Below are 25,238 nucleotides of genomic sequence, written 5' to 3' on the forward strand. Positions count from 1 at the left end.
TGCCTGAGTTCTGATCCCTCAGCTGCATAGCTGGTTTGGACCCAACTTGGGCCACATTAGACCCTGTTTTGTTTTGATTTTGAGAAAGAAAGTAAGAATAAGGCAGTAATTGCATTTACAGAGAAAAGGAAGACAAATGGTTCTTACGACGTGAGATTTCAAATCTTCCCCAAAGGGACATTTGAAATTCCCTCTAAAGTATGGCATTTACAAGAGTTACAAAGCAGGTTTGAACGTCTTGTGGCACTAGTTTATGTCAAAATTAAAGTTAATTAATAAATCATTCATTGCAATTTGGGCCATTTCAATAAACCTCTAATTCTTCCATGCCCTCTGAGTAATTAGAAACTAAATGCATACTATACATTTAACAACTTATACTAAAAACATGTACAAATTAAGTTCAGCAGCATATGGACAGCTAGCATGGGCCAATAGCTGAACTAGGGAACAGCTGACTGCTATCTCTGCTTAGCAGATGGTGATCTCACAGGCAAAGCCTTTCCTTAACTTTGTCTTTTCCTGGATTTCCACCTTAATTCACATCTCATTGACTAAACATTTTATTTCTGGTAGGTGCCATTTATTTACGAGGACGTCCTGATACTTGTCTAAAAATTACAAATTACCTTTCCTTAAAGACAGCCAAGAATCCATACCCCTCTCACTCCAGGAGACTTGCATGCTATTATTCTGTGAATAATCTTGAACATGGTGATTTCTGAAAGCCGTAATGTAATAGGTTGTGAAATTTGAGCCATGGCGTTTGTGTCTCACCAAACCTCACATGTCAGACATGATGAAGTGATTCTAGTGTTCCCTCATTCTAAACATCTTATTTGAGTATACGAAAAGAAGAACAGGATTTGATGAATGCCATTCAAGATAAAGTATAGATGCTTTGGAAGAAATGTTTACAAAATGATTTTAACAATCAGAATTACCAGGAGGTTATGAGATTATACATATATTTTGCCCATAACTTTATCAATATTTAGTGAAGTTTAAGATATTATACATGCACCCAGAGTTTTTCAGTTTTCCATAATACTGCTTTTATCCCAGAGAATTTCTCTCACATGTACAAAAGAAATGTATTTAAGAATATTTATCACAATATTATTTATGTTAAATTAATAAATGAATAAATAATGCTTGTACATTCAACCAAAAAATATTAAGCAACAGGATAAATTTAATCAAAATCTTGAAAATGTTTTTTGTTTAAAGTTTTGTAGAAAGATAAACAGGTCGAAGTAAACCTATCATGTGAGTTTAAGATCATTTTAAATAATAGTATAAATTAATTCATATGCTTGCACGTAAGACATAAATGTCAACATCACAGGAAAACTTTAGGAGGTATAAATATTAAATTCCATCTAGCTAATATCCCAGGTGGACAAGGTAGTGGTTTTAAGGACTCCAATTGTACACGTGATATATCTTCTATTGTAAAAACAAATGAAATAACTGAATGTTCAGATGATAACTGCCCAGCATAGGCCTTTTTAAGGTGTAACTTTCAGTAAACTTGAAAGGTTCTGATTCCCAAAACTGGAAATTTCTGGGCATGGTATGTCTCTTTGTCTTTTTTTTTTTTTTATGACGGTGTGGGAACAATCAATGTGAACACTTTACAGTTATCACCCGACACTGCCGAATAGAGGGAATGTTCCTCTATTAGTCTGGTGCACTTAAGCTGAGCAGACTTAGAGAGTTTTACATTTCTGTGTGACGTGGACTTAGGTATTGAAGAGGTGGAATCAAGGGACTACCACAGCAAATATAAGATACAAAATTTGATGATAACAAGCAATATTACTTATCAAAGTTCTAAAATACTGAATATATATATATATATATATAATTTTCAGACAGGCATAAAGTCAAATGCAAGCATGCTCTTTAATTAAATTACAGCTATGTCTTAAACTACAACCAGTTATAATGCTGCCATTTTCCAATCCCTGGGTTTCATCAGTCCATAAAATATGAACAAATTCTAAAAATTTCACATCTACATTTGGTACTTCTTGTCACTTCTATAGCTAGAAAAACTATTAAATACCAGTTCTCTATCAGAAACCATGCATCTCTATCATGAAGGTCAACTGTAGTGGTGGTATAATTAGGATTATATATTGTTTTTGTATTGAAAAGCAGCTCTTAATCACACTGAAATAATAAGTCACCTTAGGTTCTGACTGCTTCCTAGGCAGGCAGAGTTCGAACTGCTTTGTATGTGTTAACCCACTGAATCTTAAAGGCTTCCTTAGAGAACAGGCTTCACTTATTATCTCATTTAATAGCTAAGAAGAATTGAAGCTTAGGCTCTAAGCTTTAGAGGAATTAAGTTGTCCTAGTAAGGCTGCATGCATATGAGGTGTTAGGATCAAGATATAAGTATGAAAAGTTCCTATTCTTTACTCTTAAGTGTGTTCTATGAAATTCACTTATGGAATCTATCCAGAAACATCACTTGGCCATCTGTTTTCTTTGTAGACTTTATTAGCCAAACCGTGCACTTTGTCTCCCTAATACAGAGTTCCTACACCTTAATTTTCATATAATACTAGTTGTTATTACAACAGAAGAGATTAGAATATGGTTAGAGCTGCACGGAGATATTCCGAATGGCATGGGGTATGTAAATTCTGTGTTACAATGGGGATGAATATTAAAGGCATTTATTTATCTGTTAACAGAGACAGAAGTCATCTAAGCTGGCACAGATTAAAAATTATATTAATAGAGTATCATGGTCTTATTGAATATGATCCTCCAATTCTGTTCAGATTCAAGCCCTTTTCCACAGCTTTATTTTTTGTTGGGGAAAATCATTTTTATTATCATTACCCAGCTTGTCTGCTTTGTGATGTTCTACAAAGGATCTGCATAATATTTCTTTCATGGATTAATAGATGAAAATAACTGTACAAGCTGATGCACAGAAGTACACAGGACATCAGACACAAGAAAAATCTATGTATGAGGTTTTATGCCACCTGAAACTTATATTTATTTATACTTATTTTCAAATATATATTTGAGATGTAGAGTTCATGAATTAACAAGAATTCTGCTTCTAAAGTCCTGCCAAGTTAAATGGAAGTGAGTTGAACCTCTTTTGCAAACATTATCACCAGTATCACTGTCTGATATTCATAAAACAAAATCATATTTTTAAATGAACAAAAATGTAACACCCATGTAACTTATGATGCTAGCTATTTAGTAAGCAAAGGCATTAAATAAGTATAAGTCTATCAAATCCTAAACTGTTCGCATTTGGGACTGCACTCATTCCATGTATTGAAGATGTGCAGCCGAAACCCATTCTTTGTGTGTGGATTTGTGATCCTGCCATTTCATACCGAGCACCAAGATGCGAAAAACTTATTTGCTTCAAAGTCTTGCAGCATTTTTCATCACCCGAGCTACAGCCGGCTTCATCTCCACTCTTAAATCCTGTAACTCCCTACATTGATAGTCTGCTCCTTGTTTCTAGAACTGAGTGTTCTCACTCCAGCGGTCTAGGATTTGTTGCCTTCTTTCTTGATGGAGCCTCTCCACCTTCTTCTTGCTCAGGAAACAGCAGCTGGTAGCTGTGCACAGCTCTGCACAGCTCTGCCTGGGCATTAGCAAGCATGGACCTTTTTTAAAAGCTTTGGGAGCTAGCTGAGGGATCATTTGTGTTCCCATACCAGCACAGCAGTGCTCAGAGCAGAACTCCAGAGTCTGCAACTGTGAAGCCACTGGTTTCATTTATTTTTTAATATATATATATGTATATATATATATTGCAATATGCTCTTGTTGTTCTTGTAATTTCTTTCACCTTTCAATCTCAGGTTTCCTAGGTGTCTGTCGCTTTCTTTTTGACTGGGTGTCCTATTAGGCTTCAGCTAATCTTCTTGACTCTCCAAATCTCTTCTTTCCATTCCCATCTTGGCACATTTTCTAGTTCTGAGCTTGTGTCTGGATCCTGATTGAATGCATTCTCATCCATTATTTTCCAGCCTTGCTTCTAGATCTCGGATTCTTGTTTCTGATTCTGGGTTGAGACTATTTTGATCCCTATCCCTGGACTGAGACTTCTTCTCTCTTCGTGGAGACTTTCATGGTGAGATGCAGATGTTGAGTGACTTCTTCCTCAGGATGACTTCTGTTCTGTGTGCTATCTTCATTTCCAGATGGGTTTACTTGCTCCCTTATTTATTAGAAGGATGTTCTTTGTCATTGTGTTTTCTGTCTTAGTGGAGTCATCTTTGGATCATATTCTCCTGCTTTTATTATGAACTGAGCTTCCTCTTTGGCTGTCTGAGACCAGCGTCTTCAGCTCATCCTCTTCACACTTTTGCTCACTCTTTGCTTCTCTAGTGCCCCACCTTGTGTCTACGTCCTTCATGATTGGACTCTGGATTATGATCTTGCCTAACAATGTTTTGAGGCTCTAGAAGAAAGGAATATGCTTCAAGGTTTCCTTTACTTTCTCTATCTGGTATGTCTATCCTGGGACTACTCATCTTGTTCTGTATCAGTAGCCTCAGGACCTAATTAACCCTCTTTAGTGAAAATATCCTCTTGATGTAGAGTTACAAAAAACACAAACAAAAAAAACCTAGCTTCCCCTCCCCCAGAAAACCAAAACATGTTCTGCCTCTCAGTGTTTATCCCCTGATCTCCAGAGCATTGGAATCACATGCACTCACCATCACTTCCAGCCAAATCCAGTCCTCAGTTGAATTGTGGTAGATTTAAGTGATAGTTAATGATAGGTTGGAGTCTTGGCTGCTAGGGTAGCAGTATCCCTGCTTGCCACACCCAACAACAGAGGCCAATAGGAGGCTTTCCTACAGACTACACTCCACAGTCAACAAAACACAAAGCTAAAAAACTTGTTTTCTTCTTTTGAGACAGGGTTTCTCTGTGTAGCTCTGGTTGGCCTGTAACTCTCTCTGTAGATCAGGCTGCCCTCGAACTCAGAGATCTACCTCCCTCTGCTCCCAGGTGTTGAAACTAGAGGCAAGGGCCACCAGTGCCAGGCTAATACCATTTTTATTATTTAAGAATTTCAAAAAAAATATATGTATATATATATATAGAGAGAGAGAGAGAGAGACAGAGACAGAGACAGAGACAGAGACACAGAGAGACACAGAGAGACAGACAGAGAGGGGAGGGAGGGAGAGAGAGGGAGAGTGTGTGTTTTGATTAAATCTTTGATTAACTCACATTCCCTCCTCTTCAATTCCTCCCCTCTCCACTCTTCTCTCCAAAATTTATGTTTTCTTTGTTTTTTTCTAAAGCCATGGAGTTCATTCAGTGTTCCCTTTATGTCTATGCATGGAGAGCCATCTATCAGAACATGGGTAGCCCTACAAGGCTTATACCTGAGAAAAGCTGACTCTCTGGTGCCCAGCATCTATTGCTAGCACCAGCTTCTCAGCTAGGGTGAGAATTCCTGAGAGACCTTTGCTGGGCTTTTGATGATGCGCTGCAGGTGTTGTGTCCTTGTCACAGCTTTGATCACCTCATTTTATGAATCAAAGCAATCTGCTAGCAGATCTTTTCTGGTTTGACTTATTTCCTTCCTTCAGTTAATTAATTAGTCTGCAGGCAGCATGCTATTATGTATCCCAGGGTGACCTTGAACATGGGACCCTCCTCCATAATTTAATTGCTTTATATTTCCTGAACTGCAAAGCTCGACACATAAAGCCTTCCCTTTTAAACACCTGTGTACACTTTCTGCTTATCCTGTGCATGATACTGTAAAGCTGTGCTGAAACTTTATACAGTTGATAAATTATCACAATTAAAAAAGCTTTCCAAAGCCTCTGCATTCCCAAGCATGGACAGCTAAACTGGGGTTCTGGGGTGCAAGCATAAATTGAATCTGAGGGGGAAAAAGAGGTCTTCTCCTTTGCCTTTCTTGTTAGAGGGTGGAGTACATTAATGGTGTCACATCATGGCAATTAGGTCGTGTTAAATAATCACAAAGATGTGTAAATATGGGCAAATAAAAATCTGTTCATCAAGTGAACATGGCAATTTCATTTTAAAACATGAGTTTGGAACCAGGGCTAGGAGCAGTGGAGGTAGGAAACACGGGTCATGATGTATTATATGAGAAAAGAATAAATAAAAGAAGAAAAAAAAATCCACGGTTACAATAGCTTTTTAAAGCTTTCAAAATAGAGTCCGGTTTGGATATCATATTCCAATGACAACACTTGTATGCTAACAAATGTGTTTAAAGAATCCTGGCCAGTCACTGTACTTGCAGTTATAATGATAATTAAGATTTGTTACAAGCATAGCAAAATCTCATTAATGAGAAAACTGCAGTTTGCCCAACAGGGTGACGAGAGAAAAGTGGGGGACTTTTCAGTTATGTCCATTCCTCTTTTGTGGATATCACCCCATATCACAGTTGCATGCTCAAGGCCATAGGGTGTTTGTCATCTTTCCTTGGCTTTCCTTTCATCTCTGTCTCACCTGACCTCAACCCTTCCATAGCGTATGCGTATATTTAGATGAACTGTAGACAATGCAATGAAAAAAGAGGAGATAAAACTGGACCAGCGTGGGTTTATTAGGGCAATGGGACTTTCATCATTTTATTCATTTTTATTATTTTAAATTTTATGTGTATGAGTGTTTGGCCTGCGTTTATGCCTGTGTAACACTTGTATGCTTAATGTACACACACGCTAGAAGCAGATGTTGGGCCCTGGGACTGGTGTTAGAGGAAGTTGTGAGCCATCATGAGGGTGATGGCAACTGAATTCAGGTCTTAGGAGGAGCAGCCTGTTTTTTTACCTGCTGAGTAATCTCTACATCTCTTGTTGTATTATTTTTAATACATTACATTTTTTATTGAAGAATAGTTATTTGTCTTTCTTGATGTTACTGTAAAAGTATTTTGTATAACTTAGTGGTTACATATACTTTCTGTCTCTTATCTGCTTATCTTCTGTCCTTGTCTACTATTATCAGAAGTAATAATAACAACTATAACTTACTGATTATTATGTATCAGAAACTATGATTCCCACTTTTGGCTTATCACTAAGCATAGCATACACACACATTCACACACATAACACATATACACACACATGTACCATGAAGGAGGTTATTATTATTATTAATTTGGAAGGGAACACAGTTCTAGAATAACTCATGGCTTCTAAGTCACAATGCTGAAATTCAAAACCAGGTTCTTAAGGTCTCCATTTAGTGACTTCCATGGTCATTTCAATTCACTCTCACATCGATAGTTCTCAAAGATACAATGAACATGATATATGGATGGCAACTTGGCTTCTTAACCTTCTAATTTGCAATCATAATAGACTAGGCTCATTCAGTCATCACAAACAGTACCTAAATGTGCTGTCCTGTAAGTTGAACGCAGAAAACCACCACCCTGGCAGGTTCCTTAGAAAAAATGCAGGGAGATTCTGAGTAAGGAGCTTGACAATGCACATTCTAAACTATAACAATCTCTGTGAAATGGAACTAAATCCACAAATCAGCCCAAGACGCTCAGATGATGTCCACAAGAGAAAGCTTACTACCCCAGTGTCTATGTTCACAGGTTGTTAATGATGTGGCTGTAAGGCCTAAAGCTTCTGAGTAGTAGTAAGGATATGATGATAGATCCTAGTGTTGCATATAAATATTTATGTCTTTAAAAATCAGAGATAGTCTATTTTGGGACATAGCTTTCCAGAATTAATAAAAATGTCATACTGTAATGACACACACACACAAAACAAATGCTGCAACATTTATAATATGGTTGAGTCTAAAATCCTCACTATCCTATTAGTAAAGATGATACATGAGTGAAATGGAAACTTCTGGTTTCTTTGGAGACTCAGTTGTATCATGTGCTGTTTTTCTCAAAGCTGTCTTGTATGAGGGGGTTTTGCTGAAGCAGACACAAGAGAGGATGCTTTGCTGAGACAGACATGAGAGGACGTGTGATGCCTTGAAAGACGATAAGTAGAGCCCAACAGACAGAGTACTCTTGCAGCACATGGCTGGTCTTCGCTTCCCATTGAGTTTTGGCTTCTTCTTGCTGCTCCATGGAATTGAACCTCTTGGTTTCTTCTGGATTGTGCCTCTGCTACTAATTCACATTGGGTGTTTGCCAATTAGACTGACTGCTGCTGTTGACTCATATTTGGAATCACCCCAAAGAACTACTACTAAACAGGTCCACACCCCTTGTCCCTTGTCCTGTTAACCATCTTTCTTCCTACCTTTGGTCTGTGGGATAGAGGGGAAGTTTAAGCATTTAAGAACCCCAGTTAAAGTAGGTTTTGAAAATTCTAAACCTATACATGAGTCTCTCCAGTTAAATGACACACTAATTTTATAGGGCAGCGGGGGATGAGCCGTAGGATATTCTGGGTTATGTCTTGAGAGGTAGTCTTGGTTGGTAGGATAGTGATGCAGCCTGTAATGAATCAGAGAAGTTCCCTCCTACTAGAGTCAAAGAAGAGTGACTATGTGATTACTCATACATCATAATAAGCTGGTATTTGCCTTCCAGTCATTTGTGCAAGAGAAGACGTAAAGTCATGAAAACATTACAATGGCAAAGAAGGAAAGATTTCTGACATTATATTTAAAGTAAGAAACAGAACTTAGACTAGTCCACAAATTCACTTAAAAAACAACTTGCCATTTCTGCATTTGTAATAGAAAATGAGGACAACTTAGGCTGAGATTATCACACATAAGCAGGTAATTGAGATTCAGCACACAGAATACAAGTGAAAACTGCAGTTAAGTTCAATTTTAGGGTGAAATGTCCTTATCTTTCCTTTCTGTTACTAATGTTTTCTATTTTTCTGTGTCCTGCACATTGGTCAGAACGGTTTGCTCTAGGCCTAATTGAACAGACATTTCTTTAGAGAAAAATAAAAGTTACAGCCCAGGTTGAAGCATTGGTCTATGTACTTAAGAAACACACCGAGTGCAACTCTAGACATAACAGAATAGTTGACACAGAAGGAGAACTGACTGTACCTTGCATTCTGGACAACCATGACTTGACTGCATTGATTCCAGAAGCCAGAGTGAAGCATACAACAGGAAAGAGGGAAAGACAGGAAGAAAAACGTTAAGAGTAGAATTAGGCAGGAAATATAAGATTAGCAATCACAGAAGCAAGTCATAGACTGCAACGGACTTGGGGCGGAAGGTAATCTTAGAACTACGGCAAACAATACTCACATGTCTAATGAATCCCTTTTGCATATTTGGTAATTAGTGATAAATTAATGACAGGCTAGGAATCCAGCATGTTAGCCACCTAAGAGCTGGATCCCGCCTTATGAGGGATAGTTGGAAGAAGGTGATATGACAGTGAGAGTAGTAGGTGTGCATTCGCTGTCCATTTCATTATATGTATTTCAGTCTTTTGCAACTAAGTAGTATAGAACAGTCTGAAGTATTCAGGTTACCCGTCTATCTGTTCTGCTTATTCAGCTTTGCAACTTTCCAACTCAACCACTCAGTGCATAACTGTACATATTCTTGTAAAAGATAAAGATAAAAGATAACACTACTGTTATGGAAGATGGAAAATAAATCAATCCATTTAAAAACACAGACAAGTCCTCAGGAATAATTTTCCATTTAAAACAAAAATTGTCATGAAAAAAATCAAAATAAAAAATTGTTTTAATATTTGCTTGTTATTTTTGTCATTGCCCCCCCCCCCAAAAAAAAGATGTGGCCGGATTGTATATACAAGCACATAACTCTTTTTCATTGTAAGGGAATAATATTTGAAATGTAAATTTAAAAAAATCCAACAAAAAATTCATACCTTCAATTATGTCTGCAAAGTTCTTTATGATCATAACACATACAAATGTAACAAAACTCACTAATTAATTTAAATAAGATTCTCTTTCCTGGGGTATGTGGCTATTTTATTGATTTTACATAGAATTATTGATGATTTAACAATGCTTAAGAAAGTAATATTAGATCTAACTTTGTAAAAAGGAACTCTTGCAGCAAAGGTATGAAGCCAGAGCCTATACACATTTGTGGCAAACTGCCTCTGCATCATCTGATTTCTCTCTATTGACAAACTAAAAATTATGATTGTGCTCTCAGTAAAACAGGATATCAAAGACATTGGAACCTGCTGGCGGCGACTTAATGATCGAACAGCAGATTCACAGCAGTGCATAATCTAATATGGCCCCTCTTCAGGCAAAACCTCACGCTCAGAAAACACTTCCATAGTGTTTGTTTGCTTTTAAATCTGTTGGCGCTTTGCAGCACATAATGTGTTTCTGAGGAATGTTTGATGTGTACTTAGAAACATTTGTTGTGGATTGGTAGCGTGCTCCACAAGCATCAATTAGGTTCTTATCCAACTTAAAATTGCTAGCTTTCTTTCAAAATAGTGTAGGGGCAGGAAGTGTGTAAGAGGACATGTGACCTCTAATTGGCTAGTAAGTAAAAACTTCTGAAGATGAAGGGTGGCTTGCTACTGCACTACTCTCTCTGCTTCTGTGCTTTACTTAAAAGATTCCAAGCAAAAACTGGTACTCAAGTGTTGCTCCCACATTAATGAAAAATTAAACCAGTGTTCCTATTAGCTGAGAAATCTTCTCAACACATCTTCATTTGTTTAGTACTCATGGTTGCAGCACACTAACATGGGTAATATAAATAACTTAGATAGGGCTGGAGAGATGGCTCAGTATTTAAGAGCATTGACTGCTCTTCCAGAGGTCCTGAGTTCAAATCCCAGCAACTACACACACACATGGTGGCTCACAACCATTTTTTAAGAGATCTGATGCCCTCTTCTGGTGTGTCTGGAGACAGCTACAGTGTACTCACATAAAATAAATGAATAAATCTTTTAAAAAATAGCTTAGATAAAGCATAATGATTTGTAGAGGTTTCTGTTTTGAAAACTAGTGTTTTCAAGTACTCATTGATATATCAGAACATTGGTATTAGCATTAATTATGAAATTAGTTATTATACATCATTAAAGGACACATACTATTTATTTGGTGCTAGGGAATGAGAGACTGAGTTATGTTAAACACATACTCTGCCATGAAGTTAGACCCAAAGCCCAGTGCACTTTTTTTGGTCACCCTATAGACCAGGGATTTATAGCCTTTCTGACAAACATCATTTCATGGATAACAAAATGACACGGGTGCACTGGCTAAGGTGATCCAAGAGAAAAGTGACACAGAGTGAAAATGATCATAGTAACATGCCAGCAGATACTCAGCTTTTCAAGTTCTGCTCACTTGTATTTATCAGCACTAGAAAAGATAACAGGATTTCCAGCATGACATCCTAGAAGACGTTCTTTATTCTGAAAGAGCAGACTGAACAGTCCTCCAATCTATCCTTCTGCCTTTAGGTGAAGCTCAAAATTTATTTTTCCCTCAACCACAGAGTTGAAGGCAACTCTCACCTTTTGAGAGTGTGGGTTTGTGTATGGATGTGTGAGTGCACACATGTCCACTTGTGCTCCTGTACACATTGTACACATTGAAGTTATGGCTTCATTTGTGCTTGGTAAGGACTATGCCACTGAGTTTCCTCTCTACCTCCTAGAAATGTCCTTTTTGTTTTAATTGGATATTTTCTTTACTTACATTTCAAATGTTATCCCCTTTCCCAGGTTCCCCTCTGTAAACCCCTAACCCATTCCCCCTCCCCCTGCCTCTATGACAGTGTTCCCATTCACCCACTCCCTCCCATCTCTTTCCTACAGGGGGGGATGGGGAGGGGGATTGACCCTTCACAGGGCCAAGGGGATCTCCTCTCATTGATTCTTGACAAGGCCATCCTCTGCTACATATGTGGCTGGAGCCATGGTTCCCTCCATGTGTACTCTTTTGTTGGTGGTTTAGTCCCTGGGAACTCTGGGGTATCTGGTTGTAAAAATAAACAGCAAATAAAGTTGATTTTCTAGAGAATTTAGGGAGACAAGCTGAGGCATAATGTTTTTGTGCACAGTGTAAAGGTTATTCTTGTGTTATTCAAGTGCTAATTTCTCTGTCCTCCTATCTTGTTTCAATCCGGATACAGCATTGTAATGCTTATGACAAGAATCTGCAGTCTTAAGTTTGTAAACACAATTCTTACCATCTATTCTCTGCCTTGTCAATAAAAGCTGATCACCCAATAGTTGGGCAGAAGAGAGAATAGGCTGGAACTTCTGCCAGTCAAAGGAAGGATGAAGGGAGGGGATCAGGGGTGGTGATGGTAGGGCAGGGAGTCAAAAGGAGCCCATGAGAGCTCAGCTGAAGCATGGAAGGCCCTAAATTCAAGTATTTGCCTAGGAGGTAGGCAGATTAGTTTAGGGGATTAAGATAGATCAATTGACTGCTCAGATATTGAGCTGAAGCTTGAATTAAATCTTGGTCTCTTTGTGTCATTATTTGGGAACTAGCTAAGATTTAAAATAAAACTGCAATATTATTTTGCTACATGTATTTACATTAAAATTTACATTTACGACATGTTAGTCTTTAAAATCTGCCACAATTTTCTTAAGTGATTTTAGAGTTACAATCTGTCTGCTTGGTACATGAATGCTTTTCAACAATCAAACTGCTGCTTGCTCGCATGGAGACTTTATTATGACCACTGCACTCAGAGAACCATTGATAACTTAATTTAAATTTTAATTCAACCTTATCTACTAATTAGAGAAGAATATGGTGGCAAAAATAAGCTAAAGACCGTGTAAGAGCAATCCAGGTTAGACTCGTAAATTAAAGAATGGAAGATACTATCCAGATTGTCTAGAACCTGAGCTGAAACTCTTAGAAAACAGTGCCTTGTACTTACCCTCTCCCTGGAAGTAGGTACACCTTAACAAACGGGTCAGAGTAGCCATTGTTGTCTCTGGGGACTAGGTTTCTTGCTTGAAGGATATGTATTATAAGATTTCCAAGATCGTAGTTGATTTGAAGCTTTAAAGTGTAGAAAACAATTCCATGAAAAAAAAAAACCACAAATGACATAGTATCAATTAATACTTCACTAATTCTTTAATGTTTTATAAGAAATTATCTTCCTCATCTCAATTTTATTTGAAACTAAACTGTTAATGCCCAATTTAACTAGAAGGTCTTAGGCATATCTGGATTTGTAATAAACATGCTGTTCATCTTTACTGGACTCTGCACAGTGAAGAGCTTTGGCCTAGCTATAGTTCAGTTAGAAGAAAAATCATACACTAAATATGCATTATAGAGCCCACATCTTTATGCTTACTATTCTTATGTGTACCATTGCAATAAGGCTTTGCCACATAACAGGTGGTGCAATAGCTGAAACAAAATAAAATTAAAAATTAAAAACAAAGAAAGAGAATTACAGAACAATTTCCCTTATGGAAAGAGAGACAGACAGAGAGAGAGAGAGAGAGAGAGAGAGAGAGAGAGAGAGAGAGAGAGAGAGAGAGAGAGAGAGAACATTTGAACTCAGTGGTTCTCAGCCTGTGCAGTTCCGCCAATCCATTTGGCAAACCTCTATCTCCAACAATGTTTACACTACAATTCACAACAGTAGCAAAATTACAGCTGTGAAGTAGCCATAAAAATACTTTCAGTTCCACACGAGGAACTGAATTTAAGGTCACAGCATTTGGAAGGTTGAGAACCACTGTAAACTGTTCAGAGGTATTGTATCAGGGTAAGTTTCAACTCCGGAATTAAGTTTCCCTACTGAAGGATAAGACAAAGAGAGTCAACAAGAGAACATCAAACCAAACAGAGAACAGTAACCATCAGTCTAAAGGTAAGAAGTTAAAAACGTGGTAGGAGAAAACTATTAAGAATCAATAGTTCAAGTATTTCCTGTGTTGCCTCTGGAATGTTGAATGACAGATCTGGTGAAAGCTCTTCTCAACATTGGCAGCTAGCAGAGGAACAGCAAGATCAGGAGTGCACAGTAAGTGGGGGTCCAACCCCACAGTTCCTTCCAGGAGAGGTGCCCTGGAACACCCCTCTGCATTTTACTGCCTCGCTTTAGCTTTTGTCTGTGCGTGCAGTCATTTCCCTGGTTTTCCAGTCCTTGCATTATTACCACCACGACCCCTCCCCCGGCTCCCCACCCCTCATGTCACTCTGCCTCTTACTCTACAACTCTGCTATACTACGTGAGGGGTAATTCCCATCTGCTTGTATTCAAAGTTCTTCCTGGAAACACATCATCTCAAAGCTGATTCTGCCCTTGCTTGATTCTGGTTCTTTTTTTTTTTTTTTTTTTTCTTGGAGCTGGGGACCAAACCCAGGGCCTTGCACTTCCTAGGCAAGCGCTCTACCACTGAGCTAAATCCCCAACCCCCCTTGCTTGATTCTGAGTGCAACAACTTTCTTGGTGTTACTGCTGCAAGCCACACACTGTTCCTTGTATCTCTACTACTCTATAAGTTCTATGTGAATATCTACTTTTGCATTAAATCGGAGACATACCCGATTTTCCTTACGGGAACCTTGCTGTCTCCCAGTAGCTGATTTGTCCTGTGTTAATTCTTCCTATGTTATGATATTTCTCATCTACCTTAAATTACATTTTGGTATTACCCCAACGCAAATTTTAAAACTGTTTTACTGTGACTCCTGCCCAGATAGAAACTGTGATAATGCAATATTCAAATATAGAGCTATATACAGAACTAAAGCTGAAATTTATCTGTACTTTTTATTCTATTTTCCAGTCAAGATTCTTTCAATCAGTCTTACAAAAACAAAGCTCTTATGACCTACAGTAGGACAATATCTTCCCTAGAATAGTTGTTTATCAGTTGGAAATCATTGACTTAACAAAAGACATTACTTGGTTAATATACCTTGAAGAAATGGCCCTCAAGCTTTTTGGAAGGAGAAGCTGCGTGTAAAGCACACTCAAGTACACTATCATTGAAGCTCAGTATGTACTGACCAAGTACCCTTCGGTCTGGAATTTCAAAGCTACGCCTGGTTTCCATGCACACACACATTTACACACCACACTATAACATCGTATTGCCTATATAATTTTGTACAGGTGGTAGAAAATGAAAGCTCCAGACAGGCTGCTAGAAATTCAATAGACAAATGCTAAAACAAAACAAACAGATGACAGAAAAATGACAGGAGAAGCTTTCCATACCTGAATCTCTCCTGTAATTGGGTGAGAGGCAGCCTTGGTCGCATCAGTAGGCTGAAACATTGAAGACCACATGTTACATTAACAAAGCCTTGTACTGTTCTCCTGTTGCTGTCTTTTGAAATTAACTTTTACTGGTTATAGCATACTGCCTGCAAAATAATTTCATCCACTTTGTTGCTTCAGAATTAGAGTACCGACGTACAATTCTCATAGTTGTTTAATTTTAGGACATACAAACCTATTTTTCATTTTGAAAAACCTGCTTTGAAGCCATGATTTTATGTCAGCAGCATTTTCAATTATTTAAATAAAATGAATACCTTGAGTTTAAAGCATTTTGCTTAAGTATTTAGAGATTTCAAAGAGCTACATGGAATGAAACAATGTTTACATAGAATTCCCTAGGAATGTAGCAGCTGGGATGAAAGTCATGGTCTTTGCTTTTCTCCTTCTAGCTCCCTGCACAGTTAAGCACCCAAACAACTTTTCCTGTGAGGAGATTTTAACTAATATTTATCTTTTCAGATACTTTTCATTTTCCTCATAACACTGCAAACATATCTTTCAAAGGGGATAAGAAAGTGATCTAGCGACCAGGCCTTGTGTCACATTCCCTGAATCCCAGCACTTAGGTGGCAGAGGTGAGTGGACCACTGTGAAGTGAAGGCCAGCATGGTCTAGATAGTGAGTTTCTGGCCATCTAATTCTGTACAGTAAAACTCTATCTCAAAATAAATTAATAGCTAAGGAAATTAAAATTTTGTAAACTAATCATGTTCCTCAATAAATGCTTGCTAATGAACTTATTGCATTTCCATTATATTTTTTATATATGTAAAAATAATGTCTCTGGTCCCAAGTCTATCACAGAGTGTTAGGATATGATGAAATATGGCACTTGGTGGAGCAGCAGTCACCTGTAAACATCATTCCTATCTATTCATGAGTATACAAAGCTGACTTTGTCTTAGTAATTGAATAGAAAACTTCAATATTCATTGTAGTATCTTTGAATACTTGTTAAGTTACATTTTTTAAAAGATTTATTCATTTTATTTATATAAGTGTACTGTTGCTATCTTTAGACACCAGAAAAGGGCATCAGATCAGGACCTCTGAAAGAGCAGTCAGTGCTCTTAACCATAGAGCAATATCTCAAACATTTAGTTACTTTTAAAATACAGTTTTATTATAGACTGAGCACAGTAAAAAAGAAAAAAAACATTTAAAATCTTGTTCTAAAAGCTACCAAAAATAAAATTAAATCAACCCACGATGAAATCGAGAGAATTACACGTGTTCAAATTCATATCTTTCAATAGTTTAACTCACTTACAGTGTATGCTAACTGTTAACATTGAAACTATGCTGGGCTTCAAAGGGATAACTGCTTGCTGTTAAACAACCATATTTGTTTAATATGTATTCTATTTTAAATTAATAAAACAAGAAAACTAAATGGTAAAAAAGTTCCATGCAAATGCCTGTAAGTGTTTATTCATTGAAACAACAACAACAGCAACAACAGCCACCACCACCACAACAAAACCTACTGGGGCTCTTTCATCAAATATCCCTGATCCATTAAAAAATAAATCAGATTTGAGAGGGAAATAAACTTATGTGTTTTTTTATAGTCTCCTGGAGTTCTGCTATGAAGACAGTGAGACATTTTAAATTTTGGGGTATAAATGGCATATGCATATTGGATATTGTGAAAATTATCAGGTTGCAGGAGTTGGATTTCAAGTCTAGAGACACCTATACTCCGTTCGACTGGGTCATGACTTTTGATGCTGGTTCTGTTAACTGTTGTACGAAAGCATGTACTTCAGGAAGGCCAGTGAGCTGGTACTCTAGACCAGGTAATGGGGTGCTACTGTACAGAGTTTGAGGAGTTGCTCATCAGGTGCGCATGTGCCATACATATACCTGGAAAAGCTAGAAAGAAAGATTTAGAAACAACATTTTTAATTTTACGTGTGGGGCAGCAGGCTGTGAAAGGTACCCTGATTCCTGGTCAAGATAGGTCAAGTCCCCAGGAGACCCTAAAGGGATGTCAGGTGCATTCCCATTTTCCCAGGATATCAGGACCTCATGTAGCTGCGCTCCCCACAGACCCCCGGTAGATAGGTTTGAGACGGACCGGTCATATAGGGCAATGCCTCAAGCCTCTCCTCCACCGGTGAGGACATGACTACCAGTTATATAGGCTCAAGATAGATCAGTCACATAGGGCAATGCCCTGAACCCCTTCTCCACAGGTGAGGATGTGGCCACAGTTTACATAGGCCCAAGACAGATCAATCATAGAAGCAGGACCACGCCTCCAAATATGTAGATGAGGTCTTCTCAATGTTTTAGGCCAAACCAATATGAAGTACCTGCTGTCAGACCCTGACCCATCCAATAAACTGTATTTAAGTATTGTTTTCAGAATTACAGGTGTGTAGGAATTATTCCATCATCTGAGAGAGATTCTATCATAAGAGTCATAACATCGCTACTTGGGGAAGAGATCTGCTCTCCTCGAAATTGTTGCCAGAAGCTCCCCTGCACTCCTCGCCAGCTAGTCAGTCTCCTGCGGGCTCAGCCCTCTCTGCCTGAGTTTTCTCCCCCTCGCCTGAACCTACCTATCCTGGCCAGAGATCACCGTGGAGAAGCCTCTCGCAGCGCCAGAGCCCTACACCTTAGGATTTAGGATGCAGATACTTATTAAATTGTTTAGCACTAATTTTATCATAAATAGCACTGTCTTACCTATTTCTTTGGACTTTGATTGATATAAAAAACTTTGTTTGCTTTTAATTTTATCATCTCTTTTTTTTTTTTTTTTCCGGTGCTGGGGACCGAACCCAGGACCTTGCGCTTCCTAGGTAAGCACTCTACCACTGAGCCAAATCCCCAACCCCTTTTATCATCTCTTTTTCCACAGTCTTATTCTATTGTATATTAAATATTTTATTCTATTTTGTAGCTTCATCTGCTTATCTTTCATCACCTCCCATCATAATAGGTCCAAATATATTATCTTCAAACAACTAATTCAACTTCAAATGTCTGCGACTTCTTTCTACAAGGTTCTACTGAAGTTTTGAGGATATCATGACAGCAAATTTCTTTCTCATAAGAACACATAAGATCAGTAAGTACTTCAGTTAAATGATTACATTACCATTTAGGAAAAAAATCCAGATTTTAAAGATTAAAAACAAAGACTGATGGGTTAGAATTCTATGCTAAAACATTTCAAGACAAAACTGTACACTGAGTTACCTAAAGCAAAAGAGCAACAGAATAATTTATATTTTGCTTGCGGATTGTATTGTTAAATCAAGGATAGTGAAATTCTGTTGTGTTTCACGTGTACATTATGTGAGAGTTACTAGCTGAGAACTTAATAAAATATATCCTTTTCAGAGTGAATATCAAAATGATTTTCAACTATAGAAAATAAATAATTCTATGTATCTTTATATGATTTTTAAAACTCATTAGTTAGTGAGCCAGCAGTCATATACACGTAATCACTTAAATGTAGGAGCAATGCTCAACAGTGGCCTGGGGAGAGACTTGTCTGTGGCCCCAGGTTAACAGGCAGAGAAAGATAAAACTGACAAATGAAATTAAACCGAACACACAAGCTTCTGCACAGCTGAGGGAGCAAACAGCACAAGTAGACACAGCCTTCAGAACAGAGAACATCAGCAAAACATACATGACACCTAGTTTCCCTAACACGTGGAATGTCAAAAACAACACCACTAATGAAATAACTGTAAAAATTAGACCGTCATCCTAAATAGATATTTATCAAAAACAAAGAAATATCAATTGGTCAGCTCTAAATAAGTAAATAAATAAATAAATAAATAAATAAATAAATAAATAAATAGTTTCCCCAAGCCCCAGTCATCAAACAAGTACAAATCAGACAAATCATGGAGATTTACCTACAAACACCGAAGGAATGATTATTTATTTTTATATAATAATAATAATTATTATTATTATTATTATTGTTATTGTTAAAGATTGGAATGGAAAAGGAAGCAAGGAGGGAAGGGAGACTTGTAGTCTTCTGAATCTGAAAGGCTTTTTTGGTTGTGTTTTCTTCTTGGAATGGAAACTCCTTCCTTTCTAAATTGGTTCTTAATCACCACCTCTTCTGATCCTACCAGCCTAGGTGTCCTTGCTCTCTTTATACCCACTCACTGTGGCCTAGAATCTTTTCATCTGTAAGCTTTAAACTTTAAGGCAGACCACATATAGTTAGAGAAGTTACAAAGCCTAGGTTCCTGAGCTCCATTCATGTAGATTTTTAAAATAGCTCAGGCTGTGGGAAAAAAAACAAACAAAAAGAAACACTTCAAACACATTCCCATACGGTGCTGTGCCGTAGCTGCTGAACCAGGGGCACGGTTTTAGAACCACTTGTCTCCTTGGAATGAGAGGGAGGAAACTTTTTCATCTCTGTATCCTGGTAGAGAGTGACTTCTATACTGCAATGGTTATGGACAAGTGTTGGCAGAGTGGAAGCCAGAGCTGAAATGCTCATAAATGCAATGTCGATCACAAGGATATCAGGGCAGATATGGTAGCATTAGGCCTACTACCATTTCTAAAGATGGAAATGCATGTTCTTTCTAGGTCCTTTTAGAATGATTAGAGGCGTGCCCTAGGAGAGATGGCCCAGCGGGCATTCAGCTATCAGGATTGCCTCCTGAAGAGCAGAGTGACACGTCAGAACAGTTGCACGTGGTACTGTCGTCTGCTTCTACGAGGGTGAAGCACTGTTGCACTGGCCACTTTTAGTTCTCCAGCAACTTTAAAGAACCAGCACTGGAAATGCTTGTTTCAAGTAAAGGCACACACGTGAAGAACAACCCACACATTGGAGCAGGAATAATATCTAGAACGAGGCTCATACGTCATTACTGTCTTTTATTTCTTTCTGTCCTAAACCACCATGTGGTTTCTGGGAATTACACTCAGGACCCCTTCTTTGTACATTTCACTGAGAAAAATCTATTTATCTTTCGGTTTCCAAAAGCTGTAAAGCTAATGTTCTACATAGAAGGGAATTTAGAGTTGTGCAACAATGATCCCCTGCCAACACGTCAAAAATAGGAAGCAGCACATCGTCCCAAAGTTGGCATTAGAAAACCTGAAATATTTTGAGAGCCGAGATTGTCTATTTGAGTTATTTAGGTGGTCAGAAGAGAGAAATGTTTGTTTCAGTAGATCATTAGGGTGTGACCCATCACAAGAAGACGCCATAATCTCATTTGCTTCCCATCTACTTCTGTCCGGATTAAACCACCAGAACTGGCCAACGTAGTGACGTGGGGTCCTTCTCACCTTGGTACTGCTATGCTTCTTTTTGCTTACTGAAGGCGACCCTGGCTGCCCGGGGCTGGGAACAGAACTGGATCCTGCTGATGTGGGACCTGAGTGAGCATGAGACCCTTTCTCCACGACTGACGACATGACCAGTGGGGACTGCTGGAGTGAGACTTTCTGCAGCTCTGCCGCCAACTGCTTGGGATCCACGCCTGGAGACTTTGCCTTATCTACTGGAACAAAAAGAATGGCTGTATGTCTTGGGTATACATGCTGGATGTAACATGCACTGGTTGGAGTTCTAGCTGATGACATGATCATTACTTAGAGACTAAATTAAGCCTTCAAAACCAAATGTACTCAATTGCAGTTTTATGTATCTATGACCGGGGAAATCTAGAAGGTCGAGCTAGGAATATTATAATGGTGAATTACAGGGGCAATTTGAAATTCTATTATGTCTTCAGAAAAAATACTTTGAATACTTTATTGAGGAAACTGTGGGGATAACAAAACACTCTATTTTATTTCTAAGAACATGCTGTATGGACATATTTTCTCTCTTTTAAGACTTCTATGTTTGTCTCTTTATAAAGAAAATTTCAGAGCATATGACATGTATGTATGTATGTATGTATGTATGTATGTATATATGTATGTATATGTGGTCTCTCTTGGACCTAGTCTATTTCCATAAGTCAGACTTCCCAAGGATTATTGTAAAAACAAGAGCAAAAGGCCAAGTTGCACTGAAAAAAATTAGTAACTAAAAATTACATGACTAAAAAGAAATGGCTTAAGGATTGCCTTCCCAAGATGAATTTATATTTAGGTAATTTAAAACACAAATTTATGTAGTACATATTTAAAATGTATTTCTTGCCCAGTCTAACAGGTAAATATGCAGCATACTTCACCAGAAAGATAATAATGTAACTAAAAAGTTTTAGTGTCATAATCATACACTTGTATACAAATCTATAATTCTGCCTTTGTGTATGTCAAAACAGGTTACTTTTGTATGTGTCTCTTTATCCACAGTTGAAATCAGATTGCTGTCACCTACCAACTTTTGGCGGTTCATGAAGTTCCAGATGCTGGGGATTTTCGGAATCCGACAACATATTGAGGTCCCTAAAAATTAAGACAGGTTAGTAAGAAAGACACTGAGGAAACCTGAAACAAAAGGCACCTTTTTCAACTGCCCTGATTTTGTTTTCAGGAGGTCAATGAGAAGTGGTTCATGATTGAAAGCAACTCCCAGGCATGCTTACCCGGCTAACCCAGTACATATTAGCAATGTCGTCAAAAGTCAAAGCTGATAAAAATGATCATTTAAGGTGAAATCTTTATGAATTAGATACAAGTCATTTCAAAATATTATACACACTTGTGGAATCCAAGTAGGTTCTGGCCTCCTTTTAAATGACACGTGTTTTAATAAAAGTGTGGAAGGGAGAGAGCTGTAACATAATCAGAAACTGCCGGCTTGATTCTGTCTGTACCTTACTTAGCCTTTGATTCAGAACACAAGAAAGCCGTAAACCTTGTATTCACTTCATTTTCTGTTTTCTGAATCTCTTGCTGTCTGGCAAAGGTTCCACCTTAACAATTTTAAATTAAAAGAGTCATGATAGCCAAAAAATGGAAACAGAAAGATGGGGAAAAACTCACAGTCTTACACATATTTCTGCTTCCCCACTTTGTTGGTTAATGATACTCTGCACTTCTTCATATGTTTTAGAAGTCAAGGGGACCCCATTCCACTCCAAAACTTGCATCCCTAAAAAGACAAATTTGAGTATGAAATCAAATATGCGTACTATCTTCAGTCTTAGCTATTAGGGCACAAAAGATATTTTGCTTGCTTTAAAGAGCAAAACTGGCACACCATTTCAGAGAACACTGGTTCAGTGTTCTCCAGAACATTATTAGATAGTCAAATATAAACTTACCTGAGTGCATAACACATGTTTAAGACAGCATGCAAGTTTTGCTTTTGAAAACCTGTTAATTCTTAGCAAATACATGCATTCTGTTCACACCCAGAAAAAAAATATTGAATAAACATACAAGTAATTGCAACCATTAGCTTAGGAGTATTGAGTGCCACATTCTCTCATGGAAGGGAGTGATAAGAAGTCACTAGGGTTTTCAGATGAAGCTCTGCTCCTGAGATTTGCCCAGATAAACAAGGCTGTACTTTGTGCCTTCTGTTCACTGCATGGGCAGATGTTTCTGAAGACAATAGAAGAATGTTTCAGGAAGGCCAGCTTTCTGAGTTTGTGACCTATGCAGTAGTACAAGGCTCTGAATTCAGAAAGGCCTGTGCTGTGCTGTAATCTGAAAAATCCACTGTTTCATTTTTTTTACAGAATCTAATAAATTTTGTGCCCCTTCTGTCTGGTCAAGGCATTTCATTAATACCATGTATCTGAAAGGATAATTTTATGCAAAAATAGTAATATTCGATATTTAAATATTCTATATCCATTTTTGCCTCATTTTGTGAGCTGTCAAAATAACCCAGGCGAGTATTTGAGATGACGTAAAATACAGCTGTGTGAGATGAGTCCACAGTGCACAACACCATCTCATGGAGTGCCCAGATGACTGTAAATGCTATCAAGTTTACAGTGCCAAAAATGTCTGTATGCCATGACACAGTAAACTAAAAACAATAACTGTTGAACTATCCATGTTTGACAAACCTCACACTGTGTCATTCCATTGTGCTTAGTTTATCACTGGTTCAACACAAAATTATAAATATGGTATGGTTGTGTCTAAGTTTTAGTGGTATTACACACATTGGAAGGAATGTTACCAGTTGCAATTAAGTGAAGGAAATGCCTTTATACTAGAGTGGAGTAACAGAAGAAGTCCATGAGAAGGCTCAAAGGAACACAAAAAAAGACTTTTCTATAACTTACTCCAAGAAACCTTTATCTTCAGATGGGCCTTAGGTTTATTTCAACCGTCCCAGCTGTTGTACACAGAAAATAAGAAAATTACATAAAAGACGACGATACTAAGAAAAGCTCAGCACAGTGAAAACAGAGAGCAAAGCATTTTTTTTAAGCCAGGAGGGAAAAAAAAAACCCTACATTTACTCTGGATTGCAACGTAATGCTATAATGATTTAGATATTGCCTCTTCACATTTCTACAGAATCATTTTCTAAGGAAATAGTCACAGGTTTATTTTTATTTTCTGTTGTATTTGCCTATGCATGTTTTTCTATTTTAGAGAACAAAGGGAACACCAACAAAACTTAGTTGTCTAGTGAAATAAAGAAGTGTCTAGTCATAATGAAGGTAAACACATTTTATATTGTCAGTAACATTGCTGACCAGATTCTTGCCAAGATATGCATATAGTACTTTTAACTCTGAGATCCGTTCTACCCCATAGAGACAACCAAACTTCTTTGATCGGTTTTCATATTACTCTGTGTATTGGAGAAAGCTAAAAATACCCTGCCAGTTCTTTTGTCCTGGTCTGGAACACACGCTGATGTACTGTGAAAATAGTCACTAATTTCAGCAGTTATTTTATGCTTCCCGTGCCACTGTCCCTTACTTCCTGCAAGAGAGTGGAAGGCTTCTAGTATTCATTTCATAAAACATTTATAGAATTATGAGTTAAATGTCATGTAATTTCAAAACAATATATTTGATTCAAGACACAAGCAAAATGAAGGATGAGAACTACAGAATCATTCCAGTAGTTACATAAAGGACGCTTGATAATACTTTAATAGATTTTGTAAAATGAAGAATGATCTTGGTGTAGAAGAAATGCATCACAGTTTAAAATATGCGTAATAAGGCAACGGTTAATACTGCGATGATTAAACAGACAGAACGGGCACTCGTCCACATGCGCGCGCACGCACACACACACACACACACACACACACACACAATCTTTCAACCAGAAAGCCACAAACACATTACCAAATAACTATTTAGGACTGATAAATTTAAGAAAGTTTCAAGATAGAAGGCAAACATATAAAATTCAGTAGCACTACTCTAATGACAGTGTATTAAGTGCAATAGAAATCAAGAAAGCAAACTGTTTAACAATGGTGCACATTAAAAAATAAAGTAGCCAGGAATGAATTTACTTAGTTACGTGAGAGATCTTTAGAAGATAAAGTATAAAGCAGTTATGAAAGCCATTGATGAGAATACCACACAAAGTGGAAATGTAATCATATGTTCACAGCCTTCAAGAATGAACAATGTTAAAGATGCTTATATACCTAAATTCTTCTGCAGACTCAAATCAATTCTTATTAAATATCAAAGACATTCTTCAAAGAAAGGTTCGAGTTTTAAAGTATGTCTGGAAGTCCAAAATTCCCAAACATGAAAATCCACCTTGAGAAAAAATTGAGGCAGGAAGCATTACAGTACCACACTTAGAAATGTTTGATTTGTTTGTTTACTGTAAAATCTTGCAAACAATTTATGAAAACTAATATGCACAAAACGTGTTGAAACATATTCTCCAGATGTTCTGTAACATATTATTTTACCATTTAATAATTTAGGTGTATTCTCAGTCTTAAAGTACCTTGTTTAATAGGTTATAAAAAAGTCCTAGGGCATGTAATGTGACTAACATGAAATACTTTACTAGATGACAAATGGAACGTAAAGATTCTGATGTATATATTCTCTATGACTGAAAAACTATCCCTT

General features: G+C 37.6%; 1 protein-coding gene across 4 annotated transcripts in view; it reads right to left on the reverse strand.

Moving 5' to 3' along the window:
• Positions 1-25,238, reverse strand: part of Pclo (piccolo (presynaptic cytomatrix protein)) — a 356,755-nt gene that overhangs the window by 69,366 nt on the left and 262,151 nt on the right. For 2 of the 4 annotated variants that reach the window (XM_087659103.1, XM_087659104.1), the window contains exons 11-16: positions 22,201-22,309; positions 21,593-21,660; positions 20,545-20,759; positions 15,184-15,234; positions 12,874-12,998; positions 9,052-9,078 (exon numbers count right to left, since the gene is read on the reverse strand). In XM_087659103.1, the coding sequence (XP_087515229.1) occupies positions 9,052-9,078; positions 12,874-12,998; positions 15,184-15,234; positions 20,545-20,759; positions 21,593-21,660; positions 22,201-22,309 (595 nt within the window). 4 annotated transcript variants of the gene reach the window in all.

The sequence above is a fragment of the Rattus norvegicus genome, chromosome 4 (assembly GCF_021556685.1).
Source record: "Rattus norvegicus strain SHRSP/BbbUtx chromosome 4, alternate assembly SHRSP_T2T, whole genome shotgun sequence".
Taxonomy (NCBI): Eukaryota; Metazoa; Chordata; class Mammalia; order Rodentia; family Muridae; genus Rattus; species Rattus norvegicus.